This window comes from Kogia breviceps, chromosome 3, assembly GCF_026419965.1.
Source record: "Kogia breviceps isolate mKogBre1 chromosome 3, mKogBre1 haplotype 1, whole genome shotgun sequence".
Taxonomy (NCBI): Eukaryota; Metazoa; Chordata; class Mammalia; order Artiodactyla; family Physeteridae; genus Kogia; species Kogia breviceps.
Window position 1 is genome coordinate 148,077,821 of NC_081312.1, and position 19,361 is coordinate 148,097,181.

General features: G+C 41.0%; 1 protein-coding gene across 1 annotated transcript in view; it reads left to right on the forward strand.

Moving 5' to 3' along the window:
• Positions 1 to 8,231, forward strand: part of ONECUT1 (one cut homeobox 1) — a 33,420-nt gene extending 25,189 nt beyond the window's left edge. The window contains exon 2 of the mRNA XM_059056272.2: positions 7,942 to 8,231. Within this exon, the coding sequence (XP_058912255.1) occupies positions 7,942 to 8,231 (290 nt within the window). The remainder of the gene's footprint in view (positions 1 to 7,941) is intronic.
• The last annotated feature ends 11,130 nt before the right edge of the window (positions 8,232 to 19,361 follow it).

Below are 19,361 nucleotides of genomic sequence, written 5' to 3' on the forward strand. Positions count from 1 at the left end.
AGTTAAGGAAGCTGGACCCAGCCTGGTTAAGGGGTTTAACCCAGCCATTCAACTAATGAATGACAGAGCCAGAACCCAAAACTTTTGACAACTAGAGCAGTGCTTTTACAGAACCTTCCTCCCTCATAGACTGGGAATATAACATACACCCTCATTCTACCTGGACCCTTGGCATTCCTTCCATAAGGGCACATTGAAACATACACTACTGCCCCCAAGAAGACAGCCTCCTCTAATCCACAATTCCATCCTATGTGAAGCAGCCAACTCTGGGACAAACATGCCAAGAACCTCAGGAAGCAAGTTAAGCAAATTTTCCTACATTTTTAATGAAAAAGTAGAAACTAGTAAAAATATATAGAGTACCTATTGTTTAATGGCTCAGAGTCCTAGAAGGGCAAATGCATAACTGTTCGCAGGGTCTGTAGTAGCTGCTGTTGTTATTGCTTTAATCTCTAAAGCTTATGAGGTCGTAGCAACTGTGAGGAATGTGAGTTTGTGTTTGATCGCCTTCATTCAGGTGAATGTGGATCTGGATTATTTGCAGGACTGGCTGGTGTCCCTGCAGAGCCATTACCTGCTCTTTTTGAGAAGCCATAAGGATGGAGAAGGTGAAATGGAATAGTCAACACAGTAGCTATATATTCTAAAAGACAGAGTAAGGTTACCTTGGAAATTTTTTAACTGAGATAATATTAGACTTTGGAAACCAGGAAAGACACTGCAGGGGTGTATTCATTGACTCACAGGGCTTTCAAGCCTGCAGGGGCCTTAGAATACTGCCTGCTTATTGAAAGGATGCAGAAAAAGAGATCAAGTCATGTGTCCAAGTTTATACCACAGGCTAGAGACAGAGCAAAGACCTGAGCCTGCTGTGTAAATTCAATGTTTATACTTGCATCTTGACCAAAGAAAAAAGGAAGGATCTGAAAGTTAATTTGCAAACATCTAGAACACTTCTTAAGCGTTTATAGTTTTAACAATCACTTCAGCATAGCTTATCTTATTTAATGCTTATTATAATCCTGTGAGGAAAGAAGGCCATTGTCCTCTATTTTGCAGCTGGGTAAACTAAGGCTCCAGAAGGCGAGGGACTTGCCCAAGATCACACATCTATCAGTGGCCGCAGAGCTGGGCCTTGAGCTTGTGTCCTGTGAGCCCAGGTTCATCTAAGAAGTTGTATTGTAAGTCCTTCTGGCTTTATAAATGTCTCCCAGGCCCACATGTCTGTGCCTACTTATTTTTTTTAATTTGGTACAACAGATCTTTTTTTTGTAATTGTTATTGAACTATAGTTGATGTACAACGTTGTGTTGTTTTCAGGTGTACAGCAATGTGCCTGCTTATTCCCAGACAAATTCTTGGCAGACTTTTGCATAGTTCAATCAGCAGTTTAGATATTGTAATGTCCTATGTGATGTTAAATCAGGAAAATGGACATAAGTTGATATACAAATGCTTGGCTGACAGCCAATTCTAAGATGTTACTGTATATCATGTTTTATAAAGTGTATTCTAAGACAGGGCTTCTTAAACAGTGAAGGACTAGTTGTTTGTTTCTAATTTCCATCTGTTCTGGACCAATAGTTTTGATAATACAATAAAAAATGTATTACTAGAACAATAATCACAGAATGTTGGAGCAATGTCAAACTGCCACAAAACTAATTGCTTATTCTCAATTTTCTGATCTTGCTGCAGGTCAGTAACAGTTTACAGAACAGCATAGGTCTGGCAACCACATTTTGAGAGACACTGTTCTAAGCAACACCATTCCTGAGAGAAATTCCCTGAATAAAGAGTTGCTTAATCAAATAAGTTTGTGAGACCCCATATGCTAGAAAGTATCAGTGCACATTAGCATATTAAAGGCTCTGAGAAGTCCTGCACTAAAGAAGCTTGCTTAATCATTAATTAACTCAGCATTTCCCAAACTGCCTGGCCTCGAAACTCAATATTCATGGAATGCCTTTCAACATCCTGCAGAATTCATATTTCTTGAAATACCCTTGGCTCTGTCCTGCCAACTATGGGCAAAGCATAGGCCCCAGTCATGCCTGAGATGAAAGCTTGTCCTTTGCCTACAGCCTCATGCATTGCTTTAAAAAAAAAAAAAAAAAAAAAAAAAAACTTCTTTATAATCTTTTATTCTTGTGGTGCACAAAATCATTCTCTGCCTTTTACCGTCTTCCACGTCTGCTTCTGTCTCCCATATAGTACTGACTGTAGGTGACCTCATTCCCAGAGAAGATCAAAGTCACCTGAGACAGCCCCACTACACTTTGCCACTGCATCCTGCAAACATATCTGCTTGCTCACCTTCGTGGAGGTGACTCATGATGGGTCTTCTCCCTCTTCAGTACTACCTTACACGTGCAACAGGAATCATCTTCCCTTGAATCCAGTTCTACAATAACTATTCTATCTTTAATGAAAATTGTACACCGACACAAAAAAGCATAACTTTCCCATAAAACACATGCAATGCTGTTCCCTAAGCAGCAGTTCCTGTTGTCAGACTTTGCTCCTACTCTCTCTCTCTCTCTCTCCACTGCACACTTGTGTGGACCAATTGCTGATTTCCTACCTTATAATGGGTAATCTCTACCTTGAAATGAATTCCATGGGAATGCCAAAGCACTGCTCTCATTTGTATTCTCTTAACAGGTCTCACAACTATAATTCTGTACAAGCTTCTAGAAGCATGATTTTATTCCTGTGGGTTGCTTCTCCTGGGCGCCTTGTTGAGGTTACCCACTGACTGTCAACAAGCTTTAGTCCACTCTCCATTCTACAGATATCTCTGCTTCCTTATTCAGCCACTCCAATTTCTGCACAAAGTTCTTTCCAGGTAAAACCACACACATTTAGTCACAGACACCCCATCCAGTACCCATATGGGTACTGAGCTCCCCTTATAGCCAGGCACTATGCCAGCCTGCCCTGGAGAGACATAATGAGTCTGCCAGGCTCCTTGCTCCAGGAGAATCCCACGTCCCAGGTTCTAACGTTGAGAGCTCAGGTCAGGAATTTCCAAACTGCATTTCCCCAACATTAGTATTATATGAGACACTGATAGACAGTCTCTACCAAACAAGGTTCTAGAATTAAATAAATTTGGGAAGCAAAATTATATTTGCTAAACACGTATTATGCATTTTGAGGAAGAGGCTATATAGTAGGTTTTTCTAAATGTATTTGGCCTGCAAACCATCTTTTCAAGTAACTCCTATTTGAGGCAATATCATGCCTCTGATCCATTTGGGAAAGTGTGGCTCTGGAGTAGCTTCAACCCACTCAGTCCTGCCAAATGCTAACTAAGGACCACATTGAAGTCATTCAGATACCCTAGTTATGTAGAAAATAGATATATCTTTGTGATTTCCCTTAGTTCTGCCTTTTTTTTTTTTTTTTTTTTTTGGTGGTACGCGGGCCTCTCACTGCTGTGGCCTCTCCCGTTGCGGAGCACAGGCTCCAGACACGCAGGCTCAGTGGCCATGGCTCACGGGCCCAGCTGCTCCACGGCATGTGGGATCTTCCCGGACCGGGGCACGAACCCGTGTCCCCTGAATCAGCAGGCGGACTCTCAACCACTGTGCCACCAGGGAAGCCCATGTTCTGCCTTTTTTTAAGATTTATTTTTATGTGGACCATTTTTAAAGTCTTTGTTGAAATTGTTACAATATTGCTTCTGTTTTATGGTTTTTGGTTTTTTGGCTGCGAGGCGTGTGGGATCTTAGCCCCCCCAACCAGGGATCGAACCCTCACCCCTTGCATTGGAAAGCGAAGTCTTAACCACTGGACCACCAGGGAAGTCCCTATTCTGCCTTTTGCATGATAAATAAGTTGAGTTTGCACCGGATGCTCAGTTATTTATTTTTCCATAGGTATGTGTTCTGTGCAATTCACCCTCTAGGTCCCTAATGACTTCCCAGTCTGTATTCCTAACCCAGATCTCTTCCCTGAGCTCCAGGCCCCATATATCCTGCCGTCTGCTGGACAACCACCTACTGGAGATCTTTAACAGGATGTCCAACACGCATTTCAAATGGATTTGTCCCACATAGAAGTGATTACTGCTCTCATAAAACTCAGTTCTCCATCTGCATTCCCTAATGGCCTTATTACTACCATCCAGTCAGAAACCTGGGAGATGTTCCGAACTCCTGCCTCCCAGCCAGGTTGTTAATACTGATTCCTCTTGATTCTACCTTCCAAGAAGCTCTTAAATTTGCTTCCTATTTTCCATCTTCAGCTGCCATTGTCTATCTTGAGGTCCTCGTTACACTGATTTTCTAATTGGCTTCTGTCTTAGGTCAGGTTTTCTGAGAAACAGACTCTGAGACTTGCATGCAGGAAGGTTATCGAAGAGGGCTATGGAGATTAACCCCTGTCGGGGGAGTGGAGGAAGTAAGACCAGGCAGATGGAGTTGAACTTTGATGTAGCTGCAAAAATAGCCTCAACCAATCCTACACGGTGCTCTGGAACTAGATAACCCTTCAGAGTTGTCCCTACTTGATGCAAGGGTTTGGGGTGGGGGAGCCTTAAACCAATACATTCCTACTGTCTTCAACCTCCACCATCCATACTCCCATCCCCTACTCCCCCCATCCCCCACTGGGTGTGGCTAGTCCCCCATCTGCACCCCAGGGTGGCATAACCTTTGGCCAAGGACAATTCCCAGTATGGACCTCAGCTGAGAGCCACCAGCCTCTTCCAACAGGTGCAAGAATGAGTGAGTGCCTTAGTCCTGAAGGGGGTCAGAGTGGCATACACAGCATACTGGTCCTGAATCTTGATGCTTTCCAATTCATGCCCCACACCACCACCAGAGGGGTTTTTCTAAACCCAAATTTAATCACACGACACTCTTACTCAAAACCTTACCTATTGGGCTTCCCTGGTGGCGCAGTGGTTGAGAGTCCGCCTGCCGATGCAGGGGACACGTGTTCGTGCCCCGGTCCGGGAAGATTCCCACATGCCGCGGAGCGGCTGGGCCCGTGAGCCGTGGCCGCTGAGCCTGCGCGTCCGGAGCCTGTGCTCCGCAACGGGAGAAAAAAACCTTACCTACAAGATAGTTCAATTTTGATCTCTGTCTACCTGTGAAGTATGTATGTACTTGCATGTACTCTTGCCCCACTACCAATATACTACTACTTATCAGTCCTTCACGAATGCTGCTCCCCCTGCTGGGAATGAGTTTTTCCCACTTTTCTCACTAGCAAACTCCTATTCCTCCTTTAGCGCCTAGCATAAGCACCCCTCTTGCGTGATGCCTTCCTTAATATCCTCAAGCAGAGATAATATCCCGTATACTCTTTTCATGCTCTTGCAGTTATTTGCTTACATAACCACTAGACTGACCTCCTTAAGAGAAAGGCTTGTGTTATATTCATCTTTGAATGTAAGTGAATGAATCGACCAGCCATGTGTATCAGTATTATATAAAGCTGTGTCTACATGGGCTGACTCTAACTAACTAGGCTTGACTTCAGCCTAGTCAGCTTTTTTTTTCAGGGACTTAATCTAGTTGCCCAGTGAAGGCTATGGGTTCCTGGTGGGGAGGGGCTATATTTGGGGACTCTCACCTAGTTTCGTATATATAGCTCAATGCTCTGAGGGAGCTGGGTGTTTAATAAATCTTTCCCATTATGTTGATGCTTTCCATCATAGTGGGCAAAGGGCATAGCCAGTGATCTATGGAATGTGTTATAAAATGTACCAGAAGACCTGACTAGCCTAAAAATCTCTCTTTTATGACTGAAGTCTCCCCTCATGTCCATTCTGAAATTCTTACTCTTATATTTCCTGATATATTGGACCTGTGGTCCCTGGAGTGAGGCAAATGCACTCTGGGGCCTGGGCAAGCTGATGCACCTGTAGAAGAGAATTTCTATGTCTATATATGTTATTTTACCCCATTAAAATTTTCTGTATTTTGGGTATGCTTTTTAATTATACTACTGTATAATAATACAGTAGTATAGTAACACATGCATATCATTTATAAAGAAATAATGTAAGGGAATGTAATACTCAAAACATTTTTTACTAAATAGCACATGATTAAAAAAACTTGGAGACTCCTAGATTGTACTCCAAAGACTGGAGGCTTCTTCAACCTTTACCCATTAGCTTTTTAGCTGCTCTGATTGCCTAGCTAATTTGTGCTAACGGGCGTCTAAGGCCTTAGGGGAATCCACGATGTGGAACAGCTGGGAAAGAAAGGTAGGGGCATGCTGTAGAGCAGGGCTACCTGAGGAGAGTACAGAGGCTGCATCTAGCCAGAGCTGGTGAACCATCTAAGAAGGAACTGAGAACCTGGAATACAAAAGGACGGGGGCGGGGGAGCGAGCAGGAGAGAGCGGTAGGCAGGGCAGCCAGCTGGAGGCGACATGAAAGAGTGACAGTCCCTACCTCCACCAGGAAGACGCCCTGCCCGGTCTGCCTTTCGCTGTGGTTGGAGCGCACATCAGAGTGTAGCCAGCCAGGTGTGAAGATAGCCATGGCTGCTCCAGAACCCCTACGCAGGGGAGCTGAGGGACAGGAAGCTGATTGGAGTTAGGGCATAGGAGCTAACCAGAGCACTTTTACTTGAGTTGTGTGGTTATTTGGGGATGGCTTGCAGGGATTCATTGATGGTGGAGGTTGGGGGCGGGCAGGGGGAGGGAGTCATTAGCAATTCAGTGCCCCTTTGGCAGGTGGAAGCTAGTGAGCTACCTTAGGCGAGAAAGAGGAGTACAGCATCTGAGGTGAGGAGACCCTGATCCAGCACCAAACCCTGCGGACCTGAGGACCACATTGGGATGATGCACCAGAATAGCTCTAGCAGCCTAGAGGCAGCTTCATGATACAGGACCAAAAGGCATGTGCAGGGAATGGGCCTTCTCAGTGGAGATGAGGTAAGGGAAGAGGGGGACTCCAAGAGTAAGACTCTCGTGAAGAACAAAAGAGGCACAGGGAGACCCCAAAGGTGAACGAGGCTAATGTCACAGGTTTAGCCCCAGTGTCGAGGAAGTGGGTTTCACCACAGCTCCCCAAGTCCTGGTGCCACTGAAGAATCAGTGGAAAACTGTTTGATGGGCATGGTAGGACACTCTGTACAGAGTTTTCTTACATACAGTTTCCTAGGAAACACAAAAGGTCAGAAGGGGAGCAAATGCAATTCCTTTTTATTTGGGTTTTTTTTTTTTTTTTTTTTTTTTTTTTGTGGTACGCGGGCCTCTCACTGTTGTGGCCTCTCCCATTGCGGAGCGCAGGCTCCGGACGCGCAGGCTCAGCGGCCATGGCTCACGGGCCCAGCCGCTCTGCGGCATGTGGGATCTTCCCGGACCGGGGCACGAACCCGCGTCCCCTGCATCGGCAGGCGGACTCTCAACCACTGCGCCACCAGGGAAGCCCTTATTTGGTTTTTAGACCCTCACATAGGCTCTTAGTATTCCACTGGCAGCAGACCGTAAATCCTTTGAGGGCTACAGCCACTTCTAGGTGATAAAACTTTGCATTTGTAAAGCACTTTCGTTAACATTATCTTTTACATATTATTTCATATATGCTTACCACACCCAGCAAGGTAGATGTTCTTATATCCACTTTACAGATAGTGATATAAAAATTCGAACAATAAGTTCATTTGTCTAAAACCCAACATTCTGCAGATGAGAAATCGAGGCCCAGGTGGCGGTTAATTGATTTACCACCAACAAAATACAGATACTCATCAAAGCCAGTACCCATGCCCAGGACTCACAGAACTCCACCTCCTCTTCATTCTCCATGCTTTTGTTACACTTCCCTCACAGCCCACGATGGTGCTAAAATCAGAGGTCAGCAGACAGAACGTGGCCATGAGGAGTGCCTGACAGATTTTATGGGCTGTGCCTTTCTACTCTCGATTCTCCCAGGCAGTCTCTTCTAACACCCTCTGTGCTTCTTTGCAGCATGCAAAAGGAAAGAGCAAGAACACGGGAAAGATAGAGGCAACACACCCAAAAAGCCCAGGTTGGTCTTCACAGATGTCCAGCGTCGAACTCTACACGCAATATTCAAGGAAAATAAGCGTCCATCCAAAGAATTGCAAATCACCATTTCCCAGCAGCTGGGGTTGGAGCTGAGCACCGTCAGCAACTTCTTCATGAACGCGAGGAGGAGGAGTCTGGACAAGTGGCAGGACGAGGGCAGCTCCAATTCGGGCAACTCATCTTCATCAAGCACTTGTACCAAAGCATGAAGGAATAACCACGAACTGAAACCTCGGTGGAAAAGCTTTAAATGAAAAAAAAAAAATTTTTTTTTAAAGACCAGGAACTCAAGATAGCAGGTTTATACTTAGAAATATTTGAAGAAAAAAAAAAGTGTTATTTATAGTCCAAAGAAACCAAAGACTTAGCTCACCTGCATTCGGACTTTGTTTGGAGACACACACTTCAGCCAGGTGATGACTTGGCAAGAAAAATTACTAGCGGGAAGACACCACTGGATCTTACAGCTTCAGTCCATGATCATCCTTGCTGTGCTTGGCTGTTTCGTGGTTTGGAGCATAGTGATTTTGAGCCATTGAGTGGACATCTTTAAGATCAGACTTTCTCATCCACTCCACTGCGCCACGAAGGTGTATGGTGTCTCAGTACTGTGTGTGGGTATGTGCATGAATATACACACATACACACACACACACACTACCACCACCTCCACCACCACCACCATCACCACCACCACCTCCACCACCACCAGTGGTTAGGGACTTAGGCAGGGCTGGTCTTCAGGAAGGGTTGTGCTGTAGGAGTGCAACCAACATAGTGTGGGGTTGTCTGAGTTCATTGGCTTAGGAGTGTGATTTTGCTCGTCTAGCCTAGTGTTTGAACCTGCAGGCCCGCGACCTAAATGCAGATTCAAACCCAGCAAAGAAATTTGAATGACACCTAAACCAGTGCATTCTCTTTGTTTGTTAAGGACTGTTCAGATATTTTTTAAGAAATGAAACAAGAGTCCATCCATTAAAAAAGAAAATCACCTAGGTACCAAAGAACACAATATTATAGTGCAGGTATTTTATTGCAATGATTTTAATAACCAAAGCTATTTTTACACAAGATACTATGTAAAGTTATACGTATGAACTGATCTAGCTGTAATACACATACCACGTAGAATCATGACTATTATTTATGACTCTTGAAGCATTTGAAATATTAGTTTTCAGAACTGGCAAGAAAGAATGTAGCTTCAGGGAAGCAATATCGTAACAGAGAGGTCAATGCAGTATACATATACATCCAGATGGCACCCTCCCTTTCGGGATCCATAAATGTCACTTAAGTAAACATATAGACATGATTCCATGGTCTGTTCATAGCTGAGAAAACCTGGGGATTCTTCTGAAGTAGGACCGATTTGTAAACTTAGAAAACTAAGTTTAACAGGACAGGTAACTAAATTAGAAAATTTGTTCAAAGTAATGCTTTTTAGTAAAAGACCACTGAATAAAGGACCCCATGCTTAGGTTAATTCGACTTAAACTTTGCTTATGCATTTGACACCAAATACCTATTAAAAATACTTTACAAACACACAAAATAAGCAGACCAACATTATTATTAAAATGAACTATGCAGTTCATTATATCCTGAAAATATAATCAACTGATGTTATTGCCAACCCCAGACATTTTGTGACTTGGACACCAATAAAAATAGCAAGTGCAACGGAGAAGTTGTGGAACTGCATAGAAAAAGCAAGAGTTCTAGTGGAAGACAAGACCTTGGGTTCCATAGGTATTAAGCTATTTATTTCAGTAAGCATAGCCTCTAAAGAATACTACATTCTTTCTTGCTACTACATTAAGCTGGAAATTTTATAACATAGATTCCACTCTCTAACAGGGACAGATTAAAAACTAGACCTGAACTTACAAATACAAAATTTTAAATTTCTATTTTTCCAAATCACTTAACCAGGGCTATAGAAATCAAGGCAAAAAAAATAAAAATAATAATGATAGTAGTAGTACAGTTGTTCTGGTAGTACCCAAGTGAATTGCTTGATTCCCAGGAAAATTCTCTCTGAATTCAGTTGAACTGTAACTCACGTAAGTAGATGCCTTTTGTACTAATAGGTAAAGAATTGGGTACTCTTAATCACCACACCTAACTAGAAATATAAAATTAAATATTATCTCAACAATAAGCTGTTTATTGAGATTTGTTAAAATGCTAAAGAAAAAATTAAACTATTTTGACACAAAACCTAACTCCTTAGGATCAAATCTCAGCATCTTGTCCAGGTCTAGAAGCAGCAGGCACCTGGAGAGATGAGGCTAAACCCACAAGCCATCTGTGTCTCCTTCATGTCTGTTGTGGGATGAGAAAAGGCAACCAAGACATACTTCTCCTTTGACAAAATAGTGCATATGCCTTGACACATTTTGTCTTAGTATTTTTTTTAATCTCGCCCCAAATTCCATCTTTAAATTTTCCCTTCTAAATATGGCACAATTATAGTTCAGCTATTAAAAGAGATCATTTAAATGGCCACCCTTGGAGATTTGCTAAAAATATAATCTTGTCAATGACATAAATGAAAAAGAAAAAAACTGATGAGCTTTTTCTCCCTCTCCAGGAAAGGAAGGGGCCAGGGTACAGCTGTATAATGTATTTATCATTTAGGAGGGAGGAAAGCCTTATTTATTTAAAACATGAGCATTTTAAATGCAGGGAAATTCAAGTTGTGTCTACACACAATCTTACCAAATTCAATACCCCAGGAAAAACAAAAGTTGAATTCAGACAACCATGTCTTTTGCTTTGTTTTTCCTATATAACCCCCTCAGATTAATCTGACTGTGATTTACATTTTCAACCAATTATTTTGGTACTGTGTAGACACAATCTCAAAGAACATTGCTACATTTTTAATATTCCCACCATAATGTTTTGGGGGTTTTTTTGCTGTGCCTCCCAGCATTCAGGATCTTAGTTCCCCAACCAGGGATCAAACCCATGCCCCCTGCAGTGGAAGCATGGAATCCTAACCACTGGACCACCAGGGAAGTCCCCATAATGTTTTTTTTTTTCTTTTTGAAAAATAACCAGTGATCCTATTTGCTAACACCAAAGATAATTTTCATACCAGCATTGAATTTGCACCCATTATGCAATTTCAGGGCCTAGAGATATATTTTCTCATAAACAGATGCACAAATCAGAACCTGAAAAGCAGTTTTTTTTTACTTGACTGTTTAAGCATACCCACAACCTTTGCTTTTTAGAAATCCTAGTGGGCAAACTCAGCTTCTCACAAGCAATACATGTATTACATCATGTATGACTGATTATTGCTTCTGACTTGGCACATAGAAAATGCTTCTATTCTTGTTTAGTCTAGCGTTAATTTATGACTCAGGTTTCTTCACCTACCACACTCTACAGAGCAGATCCCGTGCCATTTGTTCACGCATCATTTCTCAATCCTTTAGCAAAATTCACCTAAAAAGATATCTCACTCTTTTCTTTGTATGCCTGTTTATTCCAAAACTGCACTCCAAATAACACATTTTGGGTTTTTTTTGGTAGAATGGAAGTTAGACTGGTTTGGGCCATAAATCATTCAGGTCCTCTCATGACCGGAAGCTTCCCTGAAAGGGGGCCAAGAGAAAGAGTGGGAGTTGTGATGTCTGGACACCCCAAAAGTCCAGACATCAGTAAATATTCAGGTAAAAGAATTCTGCATGCCAGACAGTATACCAGTTCCTGGGTGCAGCTGGAACAGACCCCCAAAACCAAAGAAAATGTGTGGGGAAATTTAGAAGTTCTAACTGAACATGTCACTCACTCAGCCCCTCAGAAGCATAATTTTCCAGGAAAAAAAGTAAAAGCTCTGTGCTGTTTTTGGATTCACGCCACTCCCATTGCTACCCCAGGTGAACGACCGGTCTTTGCAGGTTAAATGCAAACTTTGCTATACCAAAGAGTCCTAGGACATTTTCACATGAGCTATAAAGCATTTTCCCTAAGAAAGGTCCTCCCTTCTTTGTACATAAAGGATGAAAACTATGCATTTAGCAAACAAAGAGAAAGCACTTCTCCCTTTCCTATCTAGTTGTTTAGGGTGCGTTCAAACACCAGAGGCCGCTTTGAGATGCGATTGGCCTTCTGGATTATTCTTGTGGTGTGGTTAGCTTTACAGTACATTTGGTAACTATTTCCTAAATAGTAAGGACACAGAAGCAGAAGGTAAGAAATAGCTACTTCCACGTGTATTTAAAAAAAAAAAAAAAAAAGTGTAAAGATCTACTATTTATAGTATGAACCAAAGACGCTACCTCACTCGATTTCCATTGGTGATTTTAATCACATTGATGATACCAAAGAATACCAAAGATATTTTCATGCACGGCCTTGGTCTGCAGAGGGAACTCCGCCCCTTCCCCTCCCCCGCCTCTTCTCCCCGCCTCACTTTTCACTCAGTGTGTAATCTTGTCTTCATTCTTAATAATAATAATACGATAATGATGACAACAACATTAGGAGATACTACTCTTATTACTGGTAGCTCTACTTGTAAATCTCTAGGCAAACATGTTGCAACCTTTGTAAACTCCTAGGACGAGTGCCTTGCTTGAACCAAAGTGTTAAACCGCTGTTGACCTCTCTCACCTTATACTCTTTGAATACCTCAGCCTCTTAGAAAGGCCACTAATGAAAAAAAAAAAAAAAGGAATAATTATTCACCGTGGTGCTTTTTCCGTGCAACCATGCAATGAAACTTTCTTTGATACCAAAGGATGACTTTTTTTTCCCCCAATTTCTTGCTGATAGACCAAAGCTCCTCCTCCTTGCTCCTTCTCAAAGTTTCCCCCACTTCACCGAGTCCCTTCACCAGGCAGGCCGTGCATCACTTTTACCAATTCCTCCAAATACCTCATAGTAAGAAAGTTTTAGGGTTATGTTGTATAGAGAGTCTATGTGATAAGGCAGAACTTACTAGTTTGATAACTGTTAAGGTTACTTTTAAAAAAACTTTATAATTCTTATTTATTTTGTAGTTTGTATGTTGGGGATGTCCCCTGCCCCCCACTTCGGTTTGGGGTTTATTTTCTCAGAAGAACTGCTCTGTTGCTCAAGGAAGACTTAATTTCTGGAAATGTTCCCCAGGTGGGTTAAGGGTTGTATAAAAATGCAAGAATGGAATAAGAAATAATTTTCATTTTGATGGTTACTTATGAAGTTTTGGTGTTTCGTAGTAAATTTGTTTCCACAGGGTAAAAAAAGTATGTATAATCTCTTTTTTGTGAAACTGGTTCCTATTTTTCTCTATAATGTGCTGTGATTTTTTTTAATTTAAATTACACTTTATATGAGCTTATTTAATCACTGCATTAATTTATGACTGTGTTGTTTTTAAAATGTATATAGTAGAATGGAAATGGCCAAAGCTTTACTTTACAATCTTTCTGTTCTCGATGCTAAGATAAGCTGAAGGCAAGAGCTTCTCTTAACTGCAGGGAGTATCTTTAGCTTTTCTTAGAAGGCTCTTCAATGTGTGTTGTGAACACTGCCATGCCCCCCCTCAAAAAATCTGTACATGCCAAAATAGGTGTTTCGAGGTAGTCTTTTTTTTTTTGTCACTTAGAAGAAAGGCATTATTCTTGTTCTTCCTTTAATTTATTAAGTTTTTTTTTTAAGAAAAGATTACTTTGCAGGTTAGACCTGAAATTCCAAAGAATTTAAGACTTGTTTAATGTTTCAAAGCATCGGCATTTGTGAGAAACTTTGCTACTTTTTTTTTTTTTTAACCATTCCCCCGGGTGTGAGAAGTAAAAACCCAAAGAGACAAGCTAACTTGAATTTGGAAATCCTCTTAAGTTTCACCAAGTTTCTGAACTGCTTCAAGGCAGGGGACAGGGCATGGAGACACAGTTCCTTTCACAGAGCTAAGAGAGTATCACGGTTCCATATCGTACAGAGAAAGTCAAGGGTGAGGGGCAGCTGACCTGGCCCCTGCCTGTCTAGCCAACCCACGGAAGAAGCAAAACACGATTGCTGAGCCCCAATAAGCAATCAAGTTTAAGAAAGATGTTTCAAAGCTATGTATTCCTCCCCACGTTTTTTTCTTGGAATCAACTACCCACAGTTACTCCCTTCTTACCCCAAACCGCCTCCCCACAACCAGAATTAGAAGAATTCTCAAATGTCAGAGTCCCAGGGGTGAATGAACTTCAGACTTCTTTCAGTTTGTCTCTTCTCACTCTTCATCTTTGCACTAGTTTTCTTGTCCACACTAAAGATGGTCCCTGCCCCAGGCCCCCTTAATTGAGGCTGTTCAGGTACTTGGTCCTGCTTCAGATCAGCACACACGAAGAATTCTCAGCTGACTAGGGCATCCTCAGAACACCCGGTGCCCACTACTTTGTTTTATTTTGCTAAAATAAGTTGCTTCAACTACATGGCATAAATCCATAGATGTAAATACTTTTTCTCCCAATATAAGAATTTTACCTTATTTTCTTTTGCAGGGGTGTTTGGGGTGGGGAAGGAAAGGGAGGGTTTAGACTTTGGGTCAAATGTTACATTTTCTTAGAAACATTTTTATACTCGTTATGTATTTTAATAGGGCAATAAATCTGCTCTGAGTTGCAGGATCATTCAGTGCTCTGTTGGTAAGCATTGATTAATTACTTGTTTTTAATACAAATGCTGTGCAGTGAATTATAGAAAGCCCAGGATAATGGTTGAGGGAGTAGACTTTTACCATCGGCAATGAAACGCTGAACAGAGTTATATTCACAAGGTCGTATTTTCTGTTTCTGTGTGAGTCTTGATTTTTTCGTGGTATGTTCTGCATTTATTACATAATCATTGTGGGTTCATTTTACATTTGCCGTCTGAACCAAGTGACAAATATTTTTTAACAAAAAAATAAACTTTAAAACATTGTCTTCCACTTGCTTCGGTAGTTGTCTTCATATCTCCCTGTGTTTCCTGTCCCTTCTGAAGTCAGCCCATCTGTCACTCACTTAGACCTGTCCTTTCCCCCTCTTCTATTTTCAGTACCTTTGACCTTAGCTATTGTTTGAGTGTGACTCAGTTTCCCTGTTCAAGTTAGCTTGATGGTTTATTATGTAAGGAGGGTGCCTAAGACAATCATCAGGTAAAAAAAAAAAAAAAAAAAAATTAAATTAAAAAAAAAGATCAGTAGAGTAGAAAATCTTCCAAGAGCAGAGGGAGGTTCTTCCTTAGCAATGAAAAAAAGAAAAAAAAAAAAAAAAAAGGTAAATACATAATTAAATAATAATTTTAAAACCTAACCATGAGGGGCTTAGAAGATTTTTGATAAAAGACAAATGTTGCTGTCATTTTCTTTGTCAATTAGAAAGCAGTGGTAGTTTCTACGTTGCATCTACATTTCAGACTAAATGATTATTGTACCCAGTTATGGTTGTTTGCTGATATTTTATCTCTCTTTCTCTCTGTCCAATGCTTCTTCTGTATTTTTGTGTGTAGCAACAAAAAGTGTAATGCATTAGGCGTTATTCTGGTTTATGAGTATCTCCTGTACTGCATTAAGGTTTCTTTCATTTGTTTTAAGCTTCGCTACTGTTCTCACTTTATGCCGTGCAATATCATCAGCTGTGTTTGCTAAGCAAAAAAGAAAAAACGAAAAAAAAGCAAGTGATGATGCCATCATGCTTTTCAGTGTTAAAATGTTTCAGCATTTATGTAGTCACCAAAATGTAGTAAATAAAATGTTGGATTTTCCAGCACTTTAAATTTAGACAGTTCCTGCCTTCTTTTGTTTTTATTCTCTCTGCAATCCTCAGTGAGTGGCTTGTGGGTTTTCTTTGGAGGAAGGGTGAAGTTAAGAGGACAACAGGCTTGAGAACTCAAGCCAGTGCCATGATTTAAAGAAAGATTAATTAAGGGGGAGAAAAAGAAAGAGGTGTTCTCTAGTGGAGCAGGAGGACGTTTTTAAATGGAAGTGGGACGTTCTATTTGTAGATGTTAGCCTTTTATATTAACCTGATTGACCCTTGGAAGAAATGAAAATTATTATTAGAGAGGATGGCCTTTAAAATCCTCTCCAATAAAATAACTCGCGCATGTGTGTGTTGTATGTGTGTGGAGCTAGGAGAGGGCTGAGAAATTAGGATCCTCTTGTATTTTAATAGAGTATATACTGACTGAGTAAGAGGCCTAGCTCAGGGAAAAGAGAAACTGGGTTTGGAATTCCTGCTGTACTGATTACTAGCTATGTGACTTTGGGCAAATAATTTAATTATTTAACATCCCTAAATCTCAGTTTCGTCATCTGTAAAATGGGAATAAATATCTATATTACAGGGTTGCTGTGAGGATTAGAAATTTGAAGTGAGTTAAGCTTAGCACAGTGTCTGGCATATGACAAATCTTCAATAAATCTTAGCTATTTGTATTATTATTGGTAAACATCTTAAAATGCAGATTTTTTCCAGTTTAAGAAAAACACTACTTTCTAAGTCAGGTTTTTTCATTTTTTAAATATAAGAGCAGGGCTACTTTATTGACATAATCCCAGTAATTACATCATATTCTCCAAAGGTAGGTGGGGAAAGCTGTAGAATAAGATGTGAATGTGGCCCTCTCAAGTGGTCCAGTGGGTTGACCCTGAAGAGGTCTCCATCTTAATGTCTATGTACCAGGATACTAGAAAGGAAAAAAGAATTATCTGTTGGGTGGAAGTTTTTGAAGAGCAGGTGACTTTGAGCCTTACAAAGGAGGGGGAGACTTCTGGAGGCATCCCAAACACCAGCCCCTAAAGGCTTCAGCTAGAGTCCATAAAAGAGTGGAGTTAATTTGGGTAGATTTAGAAAGCTCCACAGGGAGGACCTAGGGGGATTAAAAGTCCCTAAGGAAGGGTTATAAATAAGGGCCAGGGGAGGGAAGCCAGAAGAAATATGGAAGTCTCCAGATGGGGTATTTCTCTTCTATTTCACTGAAGTGCTGAAAATAGTGTGTGTACATACCGCTTGCAGATGGCAAACAAATATTTATAAATTTTAATTGATTTCAATTCCTTCCAAAGCAGTTTTTCCTATTTCTCCACTCCTGGGCAGGGTCCTCACTTCCAGTGATTACACTTGTGAAGAGCATGATGCACTCAGTAAATGTGTTCAGGGGCTTGAAGGAGGTGATGGGAGAGAATGTGCCTTGTTCTTTTCTCAGGTGTTTAAACTTTACCCAACCTCCAACCCTCTGACCTGTTACTGAAACCGTGGGTAATCTTTAGTCCAATCCATTTCACCTGCCTTCACTAATCAAGGTCATTTCAATTGTTGCTACAAAAGACTGTCACTACCTCAAGCAGCTGCAATGTTAAACAATTGTACTTGACTGGTTTTGACAAATGCCCCAGAGAAAAGGTTATTGAAATTGAGTGAACTCTGAGTCAGGTGAAATTTAAAAAAAAAAAAAAAATGCCCTGTAAATGGAGTTTTCATCAGCACCAGCATGCTAACTGGTACATGGGAGGCTTTTAATACACTTTTGTGGATTTAATTAAATCCACGATGGCTACTCACAAACAACACACACACACAAATACACACACACATAAATACACAATAGGCAGGAGTCAGGAGATATGGGTCCCACTTTTGGCTTTTTTGACTCTACGATCTTCAACAAGTGTCTCAGCTTGGTGCTTCTCAGACTAACGTGCACACACATCACCTGGGGTTCTTGTTAAAAATGCATAGTCTGGGGCTTCCCTGGTGGCGCAGTGGTTGAGAGTCCGCCTGCCGATGCAGGGGACATGGGTTGGTTCCCCGGTCCGGGAAGATCCCACATGCTGTGGAGCGGCTGGGTCTGTGAGCCATGGCTGCTGAGGCTGCGCGCCCGGAGCCTGCATATTCTGATTGAACCTCTGAAGCAGGATCTGAGATTTAACATTTCCAGCTCCCGGGTGATACACACATTTGATTGCCTCCTCAGCCTATGCCTGACTCAAGGATTGCCCGATCTGTCCTCAGTGCCATAGCATCTATGGCTGCCATATACAGCTGTGCCCACTGGAAGGAGGGGCTGGGAAGTCTTTTTCTTCATATAAAGTCTACTTCCATCAGGCCAAGGCATTGGCTACATACTCTTAGATTTCCTCCTTACATAAATGTTCACTATAAAAAGAATAGAAAGATAATTTAGTCCTTCCTCCAGCAGTGATTTTCAACCAGGCATGATTTTGCTCTCCACGGCAACACCAGCAAGCCGAATTCAGCAACCTATAAAAAGGATGATACACCATGATTGAGGGGGGTTTATCCTGAAAATGCAAGATTAATTTAACACCTGAGTATCAATTAATGTAATATACCACATTAATACAGTAAGGAACAAAACCCACATGATCATATTAATGGAATGCAGAAAAGGCATTTGACAAAATTCAACACCTTCTCATGATGAAAACTCCCAACAAAGTAGAAGTAGAAGGGAACTTCCTCAACCTGGTAAAACACATCTATGAAAAACTCACGGCTAACATCGTACTTAATGGCAAAAGACTGAATGCTTTCCTCCTAAGATCAGGAACAAAACAAGAATGCATAGGATCATCACTTCTATTCAATATTGTACTGGAGTTTCTAGCTAGGGCAATTAGGCATGAAAAAGAAAAAGGCATCTAGACTGGAAAGGAAGAGGTAAAACTATCTCTGTTCACAGATGACATGGTCTTGTATTTAGAAAATCCTAAGGGATCTACAAAAAATTAGTAGAACTAATAAGTAAATTCAGCAAGCTTGCAGGATACAAATCATTATACAAAAATCAATTGTATTTGTATACACTGGCAATGAACGATCTAAAAATGAAGTTAAGAAAAGAGTTCTATTTACATTAACAACAAAAAGAATAATATACTTAGCAATAAATTTCATGAAAGTATAAGACTTGTACACTGAAAACTGCAACACATCATTGAAAGAAAAATATGATCTAAGTAAATTAAACATGATAAATGGCAGGGAAGATGAGCACAGGAAAAGATGCTCAGCATCATTAGTCATAAGGAAAATGCAAATCCAACCCACAAGGAAATATTACTTCATGCCTACTAGACTGACTATATTAAAAAAGATAATAAGTGTTGGCAAAAGATGAGAGAAATTGGAACCCTCCTGCATTACCAATGGGGATGTAAGGTACAGCCACTTCAGAAAACAAATTGTCAGTTCCTCAAACTGTAAATCTTAGAGTTACCATTTGATCCAGCAATTCTACTAGTAGGTATATAACCAGAACAACTGAAAACATATGTTCACACAAAAACCTGTACACAAATGCTCATAGCAGCATTAATCATAACAGCTAAAAAGTGGGAACAACCC